The sequence below is a fragment of the Myotis lucifugus genome, unplaced genomic scaffold (assembly GCF_000147115.1).
Source record: "Myotis lucifugus unplaced genomic scaffold, Myoluc2.0 scaffold_160, whole genome shotgun sequence".
Lineage (NCBI taxonomy): Eukaryota > Metazoa > Chordata > Mammalia > Chiroptera > Vespertilionidae > Myotis > Myotis lucifugus.
The window spans coordinates 2,470,084-2,484,726 of NW_005871208.1; the positions used below are offsets into that span (position 1 = coordinate 2,470,084).

Consider the following 14,643-nt stretch of genomic DNA (forward strand, 5'->3'; position numbering starts at 1 on the left):
GCAGACGACATAAAGGCCTCTGAGGTATTCTCCCGGGGGAAGAAATGGCATTTTCTCTCCCCCTTCCCTCCACCCCCCCAATAGGACTGTGTGTCGGCAGAGGCGCCTGCCGAGGGGCTAATTTCGCGTTCCTTGTTTACGATCGAGGAAAGCGCTCGGCTCTCCCCAAATGGGCCCAGCCCGCCGCCTGCTCCGGCTGCCGCGCGCTCTCCCGCCGCTCCGGCGCGGCCCGGGGCTGCCTCCGGGAGCCAGGCCGCGGCCACCGAGATCCCGAGTCTGTGAGACCTGAAAAGGGCACGGGGAGGCCAGTGGGCCCGTGGAGGGGCCCCCCGGAGGCCTGAAAATGGGAGCTTTTCTCCTGTCGTAATGTGGGAACCCGCCGACCGGTGAGGCCTCTATTTCTCTCTTTCGCCTGCATTTTATCTGCCCCCGCCCCTGCAGATGGCCATGCTCTCTGGGGGGGGAGGGGGGGGAACGGGGGCACACGAGTCTCCTTTGTTTGTCCCTGGGGAAAGGGTTTCTGAAGAAGGCCACTGGGTCCATGGGGGTATTAGAGGGTCCCTTCCCTTTGGAGGGGTGGGCCTGGGCAAGGCGGGGTATTTCTCTAGGCGACAGGGGGGATCTAACAGAATGTGCTGTTGGTGAGCTTTCAGGGTGTTAGGGTTCCGGTTGACGGGTTAATAGCACCATCCTGAGATGTCCTTGTATAATATTTGTATCAATTGATTTTCTGTCTCTTCCTGACGAGGGTCCTATAGGCATCCAAGCCCTTCATCCCTAGACTCCGGATGAGACAGAAGGATGCAGAGAAAGTATAGCCATAGCGACGGGCCTTGGTTTTCCAGTTTTCTAGTCTGGCCAGGGGATAAAGCCGGCCCCAAATGCCAGCCCCTTTCTTCCCTCCTTACTTTCGATTTTCATTCCTTTCCTTCTTCCCCTCTCTGGCGCTCAAACAGAAGCACAAGAGGGGCTACCAGTGGCAACTCTCAACCACCTTGCAAATCCCCTGTAGACATGCTCCTCAGTGCAGGAGAGTGCTCGGGTGATTATCTAATAATAGCCTGGGCTGCTGAGAATAGAATCTGGCTCAAGGACTCTGCACACCAAGGGCTCCGGGCTGGGCAGAGGCACTGAACGTGTGTTAGCGCCTGGCAATGCTAACACAAGCCCCAGTATTTAGCTCTGAGTCCACTCTTTGGGCACTTCAGGCCTGCCCCTCACAGGCTTTGTCAGCCCTGGCATGGGCTGTATTTCATGAACCAGTTCCTAGCTAGGAAGAAATGGGCAGAGCAAACCCTTTCTCTCCCTGGTTTGACAGTTGTGATTCCCCATGAAGAATGCGACCTTGTTTGGAGAAGGCAGCCTTGTTGGGTTGGCTGTTGTGTTCTAAAACCAGCCTTGGTAGCTTTATACACATTTATACAGGCTCAAATGTACAGACTCAGACTTTTGAATGAATATATACAGACTCACATTTCCTCATTGGTTAATTGTATATTACCATGCCTATATTCGCTCAAACACCGTTTTATGTGCATGCAAAATTTTATTAGCCCCCACTAGGTGGGCATGGGCTCGAGGAGACACTGGGTGCACCAAGAAGGCTCTCTGTGCGTGCTCTGTTGAAATGTGTACAATGTGTACGTGTACGTGCTGCGATTGAAGTATGCGGGTTCCAGTCAACAACAGATACTACAAAGGCTTTCTCAGACCTTAATACCTTTGCTGTCCCAGCAGCTGGGCTGGGGAAATACTGATCTCTTCTGCTTTCTCTCTACACCTCCCACCCCCCCTGAACTTCCCCAACTCAGAGACTGTTTTACCAGGGGAACCCAGCTGTGTTGAAAGTGAATTTTGTGAGAAAATCTTCCGTGGGGTATGTGGACTTTGCTTGGAGCAATGGGCTAGGCCCTCATGCTTAAAGCCTTGCTGGGGCGGTGAAGTTGGTACGGTGGTCTCTGGGTAGTGGTCTGGGGCAGCTGTGGGCCAGGGTACTGGAGAGGCCTGCCGGAATGGGTAGGTGTGCGGTGAACATCTATCCTCTAGCCTTGCTCACTGTGTCCGTTTACCGGTCCCAAGATTTGCCTGTGTCCGTTGTCTGTGGGACAGATTAGGGGTTCTCTAAGTTCCCAAAATACCCAGATCTGGTTACTAATGGGACTTTGTTTTAATCCAGTCTGCTACTTAAGCTAGGAGAAGGCTGATGGGGCAATGCCAAAGGGTCTGGCCCCCTGTGGGCCTGGAGCATTGAGTGTGGGCCAGCGCAGGCAATTAACCAGCCTCCTTTCCTAGCCTTTCTCCCTAATGGGGCCACGAAAAGACAGAGCAAGGGGGAAATAGAAATGTCCTTTTAAAAAAAAACTCATAAAAGAAAGTAAGGACAGGAGAGGGGCTGGCGGCATTTTCCTCTACTCCTAGGCGATCAGGTTCCTACCAGGACTCTCCTGTCCAAACATGCTATGGGTGCCGAGGCATGCAGCTTTCTTCCACGTTCTCTCCGTTGGCACCAAGAGCGGCCTTGGGTTTTCAGGCCTTGGGCACCCCTGGGTGCCGGTGTGACATTACCCCCAAATTGTGCCCCTCTCCTGGCCCATGGCCTCTGCCACGGCGGCGGTGCAGCTGCCCCTGTTTATTGTGTCTGTGAGGAGTTGTTTACTTGTTTTGTCTGCTGCCACCCTGCGTCTGAAACCCGCCAAACCAGCAAACTCACCCAGGAGAACAAAGTGCAGTGCTATCCTGACTCCCTCCCCTTTCCAGCACCCCGCTCCAGCCCTTACAGCTCTTACCTCCTCCCTCCCTCTCTCTTTCTGAAGGGAGGAAGCAGAAATTGTTCTAAAATAGGGCAGCTGTTTATAGGGTTGGGGGAATTATGGGGACACCATAAACCTTCAGTGTCCTGGTGGTAGAGAGACTTTGAGCAGCCCTCCCCTTGCCTCCAGCTTTTCTTCCTTCCCCCTGGCAACTGCCTGGTTAAGGTGGCCACAGTCATTGAGAAAGTTGAGCCCCCCTCACCCCTCTCCCCCACTCCTTTTTGCAGGAGTTTTCCCTGAGACGCAGGTTGTTGGGTTTTAAATCAGGGGAATGTTGGCAGATTCGTAAAGCTAGATAAAGCATGTCGCTCCCCCTCCCTTCTCCTCAGCCCCCCAAAATAGCAGCGAATTTAAGCAAATCCTACAAAATTAAATTGCCCCTTCGCTAAAGATCCTATAAATTTCCAATCCCGCCAGGTGTAGAGTCAGAGAGGCGGCTCGGTTTGCCTCTAATTTTGCTCCTGGCTATCAAACCTAAAAGAGTATCATTGAAGTAAGTAATATTCTCCTTTCTGAAATTAATTCCCCCCTCCCCATCTCTCTCCCTCTTTTCGCCAGCACAGATTAAATGGTTCTTTCAAATCTGCAAACAATAAAGGATAAAATTATTTATAGGGAAATGAGGACTATGTTTCATTGTTGGCTTATTGTTCCAGAACATAATAACATTTTATTTTCAAGTGGGAGAACTTACACAAGGGGAAGAAGGGGGAAAGGAAAACCAAGTGAGGGGAAGCAGGGCACCCACACACAAAGCTCCTGTTGTATATAACTTTTATGACATTTACAATTTCCTCATGACAACTCACTGTGACGTCATAAATGCCATGTTCTTGAATTTTATAATTCTCATAAACCTCCAAAATCGGTCTAAGCAGTATTCGCTCAGTGTGGAGGGATAGAAGAGAAGCCAGGAGGTCGGGAATCCTTTGGCCTCATTCTGGGGGCCAAAAATATTCTGAATATTTTGGATTTTCATTTTTCCTCCTGGACCAAGCAAACCACTTGCTTTGCCTCCCTGAAATGCCCCTCAGGATCAGAGCTCCATCCCCTTTCTTGAAGGCTCTCTTTGTGCCCCCTCCTCAGCTCATATCAGCTGCTTGGGAGAGAGCTGGGACGCTTGGGGGCCAGGCCACAAAAGCCAGAAATGATTTCTTCCAGAGGGAACCCACAAGGGCCTCAGACTGAGTATGATGGGACAGATATACTTGAGACCTATTTTATTTTTTAACCTTCAGCCAGAGAAGTGAATTGAGAAGCCAAACAAACGCCGATGTGGGAGTTGATGCTTGCTGATGGTAGCAGCATTAAGTGGAGTGGTAGTAATGAAAGGTCAGGCAGAAATCTGGAAAGAGAGAGAGAGGAGAGAAAATATGATGTGAGTTAGCAGAGCCCCTCCATGTACCTTTCTTCTCTGTTTAATGACACATAAAACAAAAGCAGCTTGGGCAGCCTCTAAACCTCTTAACTCGAAAGAGGAGTCACCAGCCCAGGCCTCCGAGGTGTTTGAGGCAGTTCTCAGGCACTTGACATGCCCCATCTGGCCTCTTCCTTCGCCCCCCCTCCCTGTGGACCCCCAATTTTATTCAGCTGGCCAGCTGGGGCCATGTCCCTTTATAATATCAGCACCCCCTGATGGAATCCATTTCCGGGTTGGGTGTGTCAAATTTCACTTTTCTCCAAGTGTCTCCCTGCCTGAACTTTGAAAGGAGAAGGAGCATATTTGGGAATGCAATGTGTATATGGGGAGGTATGTACTCAGACAACTTCTCCCACATATCTGTGAGAAACTGGGGGCTCCTAGAGTGAGCTATTCTTTGATGTCTCCAAGCAGACCCAGTTCCCTGCGTTCAGGTTCTTTGGTGGTGGACTGAGAGATTCTGCAATCCTTTTATTCTGGATTCTGTGGAGATCAAAGGAGTTCATGCACAAAACACTGGGCATTTGGAGTAGGATTTAAAAAAATTTTTTTAAATACAAAAGCTAATCATAGACCAGTCGGGGCCAAGTGAATAGTCAGTCGCTTTAGAACAGCAAAGTCTTAACCAAACAGTGCGATTGTGAAGTGAGCTGAACAAGTCCTGAAACTCAGCTTTCTCTGCAAGAGGGATTTCAGCCCTTGCCCAGTGGCACAAAAGGGGCCGGTGGGGCAACAGCTCCTTCCAGCTCTGGAAATTAAGAATTGGCGGGTGGGTCAGGCAGCTGCGATGGCTTCCAGGCAGCTAAACACCAGCCCAGCCGAGGCCGTGGCTGAGCGCTGAGTACTGCGGCTCCAGTGTTGGGTCCCTGAGCAGCCTTCGGAGGCGCCGAGCTGTAGCTGGTGGCGCAGGCAGCCAGGAAAGGAGTGTGTGTATCTGTATGCGAGACTGGGTGGGTCACAGACATCCACACGCAGACTTGGGGGATCTAGGGAGAGAGAAAAAACTGGCAGAACACAAACTAGCAGGACCTCTGGAAAAGATTGCTCCCAAGTAAAAATTCCAGATCTCATCCCTCTCACTTCAGATACCCTCCCCTAAGAAATTAATATATTTCCCAGAGCAGAATGGAAAGCAAAGACAAGCAAGGTGAGGCCTGACTACGAATCCCTTCTCGGCCAGAGCCCAGTTCCACCCACCCTCTTCCCCCTTCAGAGGCACACAGGCCCCCAGGCCCTGGCCTGGAGCAGGGTGAGGCTCCGGGTACGAGTGCTTGACTAGCCTTGGGAAACCCTCAAGTGCCCAGCTTCCAATTAGACCCTTAGCCTTGGGGACTCCTGACCAGTGACTGCCCCCCACTCAGGCTCATGGCATGCCTGCAGTAAGTTTCTCTCCTATAATTAGTGCTTGTGAAAAGCATGTGTTTTGGATTGGGGAGGGGGCTGGAGCAGCAAGCGGCAACTTTCCCCCTTTATTCCTGTTCTGTGTTGTTTGAATTCTGTTTTTGAATCCACTAATTACAGCTCCCAAAGCAAAAATCTGCTCTTGTTGCCAAACCCCCTCGGAATGCCTGATTTCCGAGGCCGAAAGGGCAGAGCAACTCGGAGACCTGCGGGCCTGAGGGGGGGTGTTCTCTGATTCTCCAGGCTTGTTTTATAGAAACAAAGAACAAGTTATCCCTCCCCTTCCTAGGACTTGTGCATATTTACAGAGCTCAACTGCAGTTTTAATAAAACATCTGTTCTTGCTTCTGTTGATGAGTTTCCATAATTGTTTTCAGACAAATTTAACAGGAAAATAGAAATATATTTAGAAAAACCCAAGTCCCAGCTTTCTCCCCATAGACAGTCGTTCTTTTGCCAAAAAAAAGAGAAAGAAATTAACATAAAATGAGAAGAGGAAAATGTAATCCAATGGAGGGAAGATCGGGCTCATCTGACCTGCTCTCCCCCCTTGGAGCGAATCCTTCCAGCAAATTTCAGCTGCATAATTAAAGATCTAACTGAAAGAAGGAAGCTTCTTTCCTCAGGAACGGAAGGAGAGGGGGTAGAATGTGGTGGAAATTAATTTTGCTGAAAGTCTTTAAGCTTTGGGGAAAATTGTTTGTGTTTCTGCTTCCCCTTCTCTCCCCCTCCCAACATTTCTGCCCCCCCCCCCCAGCAGCTGGTTTCTGTTCATTATAAATCCGAGAGACCTTTCAGTCTCTGCCCTCTGTTTAGGGACGTAATAAAACACTTAACTTTCCGGGGCTGAGATTTTGCTCAGGTCGTCCCTCCCCCCCACTGCCTTTAGGCCCAAAGGAGACTCTCCCCAACTTTGGGGCCCCTTTCCCCTCTAGACTTGGTTTAGGAGGGGCTCAAGGAAACTCAGGCATCCTTGCTGAAGAGCTGCAGTACGTGTTTCCCCAGAAGCCCTTTCTTTCTTCCAAGGACCTTCCTTCCCCCACCCACCCATAAAAGAGATTTAAAAATACATAGAAAATCAACACTCATTGAAAGCAAAACTTCATTAAGATGTCCTATCTTCCATCATTCAATTTGTTGTACATTGCAACAATTTAATATCTTGCAGGAAATATCACTGACATGATTTATCCCTCTAGCAATCTCTTTCTGAAATGGGGGGTGGAATTTACTCTTTCTTTGGCCTGTTCTACGTGTTACACCACTACCCTTAGGGCAGAAATGAGTCTGGGAACTCTGAGAGCGGCTACTCGTGTCCAGGGGTGCACTGACTTGTTCCTTAGCTCAGCCCCCTGGGTCTCCCCGCCCCTATTTCTCCCTCTCTCTCTCCCTTTTGCCCTCCAGGGGGCCTGGAGCCCCAGCCAGCTGTTGGAAACCTCTGTTCAGGCATGCCATGAATTGGAGGACAACTGGATTCTAGAGGGGATAGCAATTCACGCTAGTGTCTGTGTTTGTGAACCTGCCACGTCACCCCAAAATGAGACGATTCATCTAAAAATTTCTTCTTAATTTAAGAACCCTCCTCTACCCTTTCTCCTTCATCTCCGTGGGGAGAGGAAAGTATGGTCCAAGAGGAAGAACCTTTGTAATTAAGGGGTCTTTCCCCTACCCTTCTAAATAACAGCAAATTCCTTTCTCTGAAGGACTGAGCCTGTATTTTCAAAAGCCAACACAAATTATTTGACAGGAAGACTCTTCAACCCGGTAAGGAGCTTCATGTATTAACTAACATGTTGTCGCCACCAGCTCCTACACACTGTCTGCTTTTGGGTTCAAAAACTTTATCCCCCCCCCCACCCCACCCAGCGACACTCCAGGGAAACCTTAACGTTACAGAAGATGAATAAACGAGTTTTTTTCCCAGCATAGTCCCGTTTATGGCTTTATTGCTACCCATTGATTACTCCGCTTTGTTACACAGAAGGAAAAGATCATAAAATCTGGCGACATCCGGGTCCTTGTTATAGCCAGTCCTCCCCCCCCAAAAAAATGATGAGGGGAAAATATGAGCTTCCATTGCTCTCTTCACTTGCCCCACCACCCCTTCTTTGTCAATTCAAAGTCTTTTTAGCCTATGTCAGGATAGCAAATTAAGTTTGGATTAATCAGGAGTAAAACCCCATCTGCACACCTTCCGCTGCTTCAGTTCGCCCACTGCGGCTCCCTCAGAAACCTCGGACTCAGCTGCCTTCTCCTAACCTTCTCTTCCTTTTTCTCAGCCTCAAGGTGGAAAGAAAGGGGGGTGGGTAGGGGCTGCTGAGAGGCTGGGCCCCACCAGGTATGGCTGACCCTCGTGTGAGAGCTCCCCAGGAACACTTTGCTGGAATCTCCAAGCCCCAGAGCTCAGGTCCAAGGGTGCCTCCCTTAGCAGGGTAGAGAGCCCAGAGGGGGCAGGGGGCTTCTGACGTGTGCAAGGGCTTGAGCTTGCAAGATGCTAAATGTCCATCAGAGCCCCACCAGCCTTCTCTTTCTGGCTGGATCTTACGTGAATTACCCCACCGGCCCTCAATGGCTCCAAATCATAAATTCTCACCAACATAAACAGGAGTTGATGTGTCTAGAAAGACTCTGAGTTCTTTCTCCTTCTTTTTTCTCTCTCTCTCTCTCTTTCACCTTTTGCTTCTTTCCCTCCCTTTCCTATAGTATTTTTATACATTCTCCCTTTTAGGCAAAAATGCTGCCAGAGTTTCCCCCAAAAGGGGGTGCTGAGGAAGAGGCAGAGGGAGCTGGGGAAGAGGAAAGCAGTTGCCTGGCCCCTCTGCCCACCTCAGATCTGCCACTACCCTGAAGTCTCTCCCTTACCCCTTGAGACCTACTTGCTCCCCTCATGCCCCCTACATCCAAGACTCTCAGCCACACCCTCCTTCCTCTGAGCATCATGTTTATGAATTTCTTCTTACTCTTGATTTAAAAAATTATTGGGGGAAAAATGCTGGTTTGGTGATGAGGAATCACTTCGTGGAATATCAAACCAGGATTTCCTGTAGGATTTCTGGGGACCCCCCCTGAGCTGGGAGGGAGCCCCTCCCATGGAGAAATCAAGATGTAATTTTAGAAGAGAGCAGATATAAACGATGAAATCGGATTGAAAATACAGAGATTCCCCAGCCTGGCTCTGGCCACTGCACAGCAAAGTTAGCTGGGGCTGAGCGAGTGCAGCTCTCCTTCCCTGGGCCCCAAGGCCCTGCTCACGGACATTCACCCTTCCTTCACCTCCAAATCAGCTCCCTTACGTGTATATATATTTTAAAAATCCAAGTCTTACTTTCAAAGCACACACTTAGTCTCAACTAGGGAATCAACAGAAGCAGAAGCGATTTTTTTCCCCCTTCTTGACATCTGGCTTGCGATTGGCTGGAAGGGGGTCAGCTGACTTTGTCATTTTGTCTGTCCTGGATTGGAGCCGTCCCTATAACCATCTAGTTCCGAGTACAAACTGGAGACAGAAATAAATATTAAAGAAATCATAGCCCGACCAGGTAAAGGCAAAGGGATGAATTCCTACTTCACTAACCCTTCCTTATCCTGCCACCTCGCCGGGGGCCAGGACGTCCTCCCCAACGTCGCCCTCAATTCCACCGCCTATGATCCAGTGAGGCATTTCTCGACCTATGGAGCGGCTGTTGCCCAGAACCGGATCTACTCGACTCCCTTTTATTCGCCACAGGAGAATGTCGTGTTCAGTTCCAGCCGGGGGCCGTATGACTATGGATCTAATTCCTTTTACCAGGAGAAAGACATGCTCTCAAACTGCAGACAAAACACCTTAGGACATAACACACAGACCTCAATCGCTCAGGATTTTAGTTCTGAGCAGGGCAGGACTGCGCCCCAGGACCAGAAAGCCAGTATCCAGATTTACCCCTGGATGCAGCGAATGAATTCGCACAGTGGTGAGTTTTACAGCTCCGAGATATAAATTAAATAAACTGAACTGGCTTTATGACCGGCTTCCCTAGAAGAACGGGCGGAGAGAGTTTTTTATGGCCCCATAAAAACAATCACGCTCGTCTCCTCGCCGACGCCGAGACAGGGCCCCCTCTTCTGCCCCCTCTGCTCGCCTCCCGCTTGCTCGCAGGGGCCTGGCCCCCTCGGCCCCTGACTGATTAGAGGGCTCCAAGGCGAGCTGGGGGTGGGGGGGGGGCAGAAACAGGGCAGGGAGTGAGGGGAGGAGGCAGGGGTGGGGGAACCCCCAAAGTCGAGTCAGTCTGAGGAGCAGGGAGGGGGAAAGGAGGGGGCAGAAAGTGGGGGGAGAAGTTTGCAAGGAGCTAGGGTGCTTGGGGAGGTGGGGGAGTTCAGTCGTTGAGAAATAGGGCCCTCATCCCCAGGGTTGAGGATTTTTCAAAAACCAGCCTTTAGATTTACAGCTTTCTGCCTGGTTCTTGCCCCCCGCCCTGCCACCATTCTGTGGGACACACACCCACCACCCTACGGGGTGGGGGGACTGAAGTTGGGATCCTGGCTGGACCCCGAGTGGGGGTGGGGCAGGGCGAGTGGGAGCAGGCTGCAGGGGCCCTGAGCTGCTGGTCCAGTTGGGAGGGCCAGGACTGGACTGGGCTAAATTGTCTGCGGAGGGCGCCTCGCTGATTGTGTTTAGTGTGTTTTGTGCCTGGATCTCCAGGGGTTGGCTACGGAGCGGACCGGAGGCGCGGCCGCCAGATCTACTCGCGGTACCAGACCCTGGAACTGGAGAAGGAATTTCACTTCAACCGCTACCTAACGCGGCGCCGGCGCATCGAGATCGCCAACGCGCTCTGCCTGACCGAGCGACAGATCAAAATCTGGTTCCAGAACCGCCGGATGAAGTGGAAAAAGGAATCTAATCTCACGTCCACGCTCTCAGGGGGCGGCGGAGGGGCCGCGGCCGACAGCCTGGGCGGAAAAGAGGAGAAGCGGGAAGAGACAGAGGAGGAGAAGCAGAAAGAGTGACCGGGACTGTCCCTCCCCCCTCCTCCTCCTTCGCCCCCCAGCGCCCCCTGACCACACGCTCTGTATTTATCGCTGGCACAACTGGTGTGTCTTGGCACCCTAAGGAGCATTAGGGAGTCAGATATGGACCTGAAAGTAAACTCTGGACCCCCGCCCTCACCGCACAAACTCTCTCACTGCGCGCCGCCGCCTCTTCCTCCTCCTCCTTCTCCTCCTCGCTCCCTCGCTAGCTCGCTCCCGGCTTGTCTGCAGGCCCCTTCCCCCGCCCAGGCCTTGGGGGCTCTGTCCCTGAACCTCGCTTCAGACGCCCCTGTTCTCCCTCGAATGAGGACTTGGCCTCCCACCCCCTCGGCGCCCCTCCCGCCCCTGCGCAGAGAGCCGGCTCCCGGGCCCGGGGCCTCCACTCCGGGGCCTTAGGGCCCGGCCTGGCGGCGGGGAGGGCGGGAGGCCCAAGGAGGGCGCGTCTTGGCCCCACAGACACCCCAGGGCCTCCCCGCAGCCCCTGCCCGGCCCCTCTGCCCCAGCAAATGCCCAGCCCAGGCGAATTGTATTTAAAGAATCCTGGGGGTCATTATGGCATATTACAAACTGTGACCGTTTCTGTGTGAATATTTTTAGCTGTATTTGTGGTCTCTGTATTTATATTTATGTTTAGCACCGTCCGTGTTCCTATCCCATCTTAAAAAGGAAAAAAAAAGAGAGGGAAAATTACAAAAAGAGAAAAAAAGTGAATGACGTTTGTTTAGCCAGTAGGAGAAAAAAACAATAAATTTTAAAAAATCCCCTCGTGTTACCCTCCTGTATAAATCCAACCTCTGGATCCGTCCCCGAATATTTAATAAAACTGATATTATTTTTAAAAGTTTACATCGGGGTTTCTGTGACTTCGCTCGCCCGCCTTGCCTTGGGGTGAAAGTTGGGGCCGCTCCCGGAGCCCCGCGCCCGCTGCAGCCTGCGAGCCCCCAGCCTCTGCACTCGCCTCCCCGAGCGGGCGCCAGCCTGGCCGCCCCTCCGCCGGGCTGGGAGGCCTCTCCTGGGCTCCCTACGCGAAGCAACACACTCACCCCGCAAAAAAAGCTGCTTGGGATTTTGATGGGGGTCGGGGAGACGCCGGGGCTGGTCGGCTTGGTCTCCAGCCCCACACAGGCCTTCTTCCTGCCTGTGATAGTCTGGGGTCGGTCTTCTGAACCACAAGCCTCCCCCCACCCCCCAAATCCAGAAAAGCAGCATGATCCAGGGCACCAGGGCTCCCCCGCCCACTCTCGGGGTGAGGAGGGGGCGCCCTGCGAGCAGCCCCCTGCCCGCGCCAGGCCGATGGTTGCGAAACGTGGCGGAGGCGGAGAGAGGAGGGGAAAAGAAGACAGCGGGATTTGAGCCCTTCGCCGGGACTGAGCGATTCAAGGACATCTCGAGCAAGAACGCCTGGAAACTGAGCTCTCGCCTGCTCTGGGACTCCTGACGTGGCTGGGACAAAATTCCCTCTTCCTCACAGCCCCAGCCCAGTCTGGTTCCTCACTCTTTCTTCCCCCCTCAAACTCCGCGGGCGAGGAGCGCAGCTAGGCCTTAGCCTTTCCCCAGCTCAGGCCTTCTCTCCCTAAGCCCAGCCAGAGAAACCTGAGTGGACCTAGAGGGTGAGGTAGTGAGGGGGTCTCCCAGAGAGAAAAAATCTGTCAGAGTTTTCCAGACCTTCCAGATCCCCGCCAGCGCCCCCTCCAGCGCCTCCGCCTGCAAGCGGGGCGGGGGCGGGGCGGGGGGGGGGGGGGGAGGGGGGGGACGGGACGGGAGGGACGCTTCTCCTGGCAGGGGCGGGGATTTCCTAGGGAGAGGCAGGCAGGAAAGAATAAGACTTGGAGCTTGGGGAGAGGGGTCGGAAAGGGGCCGAATGGCTGCATAGCCCCTGACCATGGGCTGTGAAGGTTGCCCAGGCGCCTGCTCTGCCCACCCCCTTCTCCTACCCCCAGTCAGGTTCTTCCCGCACTTCCATGTAGCTCAGAAACCCCTCTCCTGTGGACCTTGTGGATTTCAATCCCTGGAGAGCCTGGTCCAGAGACCTTTCCTCCATAGGGCACAAAACAGGTCTTGTCCTCTGCCCTGCCCATATATTTGTGGAGGCTTGAATCTTGCTTTTCCATGCCCACAATTAAAATCTATTTTCTATCCGAAATATCTGACATAGGTATCACATGAGGGTCATACACAGGGATGTAGAGCCGTCTTCCAGGCCATTGTGTCTGGTTCTACACACACACACACACACACACACACACACACACACACACACACGTTGAAAATGACCTTGTTGCTACATGATGAGGAGGTCTACTCGGCTACCATGGCTCCTCACCTCCAGGCTCCTCACCTCCAGGCTCACCCCAGAGTCCCCAGTACTCTCAGCCTCATGACCCCACCCCACCCCCATCTAGTTCTGCCCACCCAGGATCACTTCTCCTGGGCATCCTGTCTACCTCTCCAGAGGCTTGGTTCACTTTTCCATGCTGACAGGCAACTTCTCAGCAATGGCAGTGCTTTGGGACATCCAAGGAGAGGGACCTCCAACCTGAGATAAGCCCCCTCTAAGTCCCACCTGGGCAGGCCCCCTCCCCCACGTAAGTCCCCTTCCCTCAGCCATTTTTGAAGATTGGAAGGCCCTGGGGGTGAAGAGGACAGGTCTATCAGTTACCAAAAAAACCCTCAGTGCATCCTAAACGAGGCCTCCTCTTCCCTTAAAATTAAATACAATTTCAAAGGCCATTTCAGGGGTTTGTTGCAGCAACAACCAGCTTCTCCTCTACAGGGTAGAAAATCCATCGGTCTGAAAGGGGAGCCGGCGCACCAGGCTGCAATTTCTCCAAGTAAGCACCAGGTGTCGCTGTGGGCTCGTTGTCCCGGCTACCCCCAATTCCAAAGAACCATTTTTTTTTCCTCCCCCTTCTCTCTGTTTCTCTCATTCCCTCTCCCCTTTGGTTAGGCTTTGCCAACATATCAAGAGCGTTTCGCCGGCTTCCATCACTAACCTCCCGGAGGTCATCAAACCAAATTTATGAGTGGTCGCTGGAGTCACGTGACTCTATTTAAGGCTCCCTTATTTGGGAAGAGCGCATAGGATAAAGAAAGAGATATCTCCACCTATAAATTGTGCACTTTGGAGAACAAAAAACCCCTCAACTTCAAAGAGTCACAAATCACCCTTAATCAAAAAGGGTGCAGAAATTTTTTTGGGCCCTCCCCGCCATGAGCTCCTACGTAGCCAATTCATTCTATAAGCAGAGCCCCAATATCCCTGCCTATAACATGCAAACTTGTGGGAACTATGGATCGGCCTCAGAGGTGCAGGCATCCAGGTACTGCTACGGCGGATTGGACTTAAGCATCACTTTCCCACCGCCTGCGCCTTCCAACTCTCTCCACGGGGTAGACATGGCTGCCAACCCCCGGGCTCACCCCGACCGCCCCGCCTGCAGCGCCGCGGCCGCTCCAGGACACGCTCTGGGCAGAGACGAAGCGGCTCCTCTGAACCCCGGGATGTACAGTCAGAAGGCGGCTCGCCCAGCGCCGGAGGAGCGAGCTAAGAGCAGTGGGGAGATCAAAGAGGAGCAGGCGCAGACAGGGCAGCCTGCCGGACTGAGCCAGCCACCGGCCCCGCCACAGATTTACCCGTGGATGACCAAACTGCACATGAGCCACGGTAAACTTTAGGACTTCATTTTGCGCGCTCGGGTCCGCCTGGGTTTTATAGGCCATGCGGGGCAAATAAAGAAAAAAAACCTGCGGCCATAAATTTTACGATCCAGGCATCAATGGCTCGTAAAACTGTCCACTAAAAGGCTTAGAGGCTGTGTGCGCCCAAATTTACGACGACATAATTGGATCATAGGAACAAAACGTGTATAAAAGGCAATATTCAATTTTTGGGGGAGAGGGAGGGAGTTAAAAAAATAGAGGGATCTAAAGGGCGAGGAGCGCGGGGCTCCACGCGGGATGCCCCGTGGGTCCTCCATCCTCGTGGATTCGGCTTGGCTGCGC

At 52.6% G+C, this 14,643-nt stretch overlaps 2 protein-coding genes across 3 annotated transcripts in view; both read left to right on the plus strand.

Moving 5' to 3' along the window:
• The first annotated feature begins 8,632 nt into the window (after positions 1-8,632).
• HOXC6 (homeobox C6) lies at positions 8,633-11,487 on the plus strand. Of its 2 annotated transcripts, none has more exons than XM_006095784.3 (2): positions 8,633-9,584; positions 10,289-11,487. In XM_006095784.3, exons 1-2 carry the CDS (start codon positions 9,185-9,187, stop codon positions 10,618-10,620), a joined length of 732 nt encoding a protein of 243 aa, XP_006095846.1. In that variant the 5' UTR covers positions 8,633-9,184; the 3' UTR covers positions 10,621-11,487. The 2 variants fall into 2 exon arrangements, with proteins under 2 accessions (XP_006095846.1, XP_006095847.1); XM_006095785.3 differs by having other exon boundaries at positions 8,661-9,584; positions 10,313-11,487.
• Positions 11,488-13,851: 2,364 nt separating this feature from the next.
• The window catches only part of HOXC5 (homeobox C5), a 1,671-nt gene continuing 879 nt past the window's right edge, over positions 13,852-14,643 (plus strand). The window contains exon 1 of the mRNA XM_006095783.1: positions 13,852-14,305. Within this exon, the coding sequence (XP_006095845.1) occupies positions 13,852-14,305 (454 nt within the window). The remainder of the gene's footprint in view (positions 14,306-14,643) is intronic.

Bases quoted from the DNA above. Each gene is read 5' to 3' on its own strand.
- HOXC6 (XM_006095784.3), top strand. From the start codon at position 9,185: ATGAATTCCTACTTCACTAACCCTTCCTTATCCTGCCACCTCGCCGGG. The intron at 9,585-10,288 runs GTGAGTTTTACA...GATTGTGTTTAG, and splicing joins GCGAATGAATTCGCACAGTG to TGTGTTTTGTGCCTGGATCT.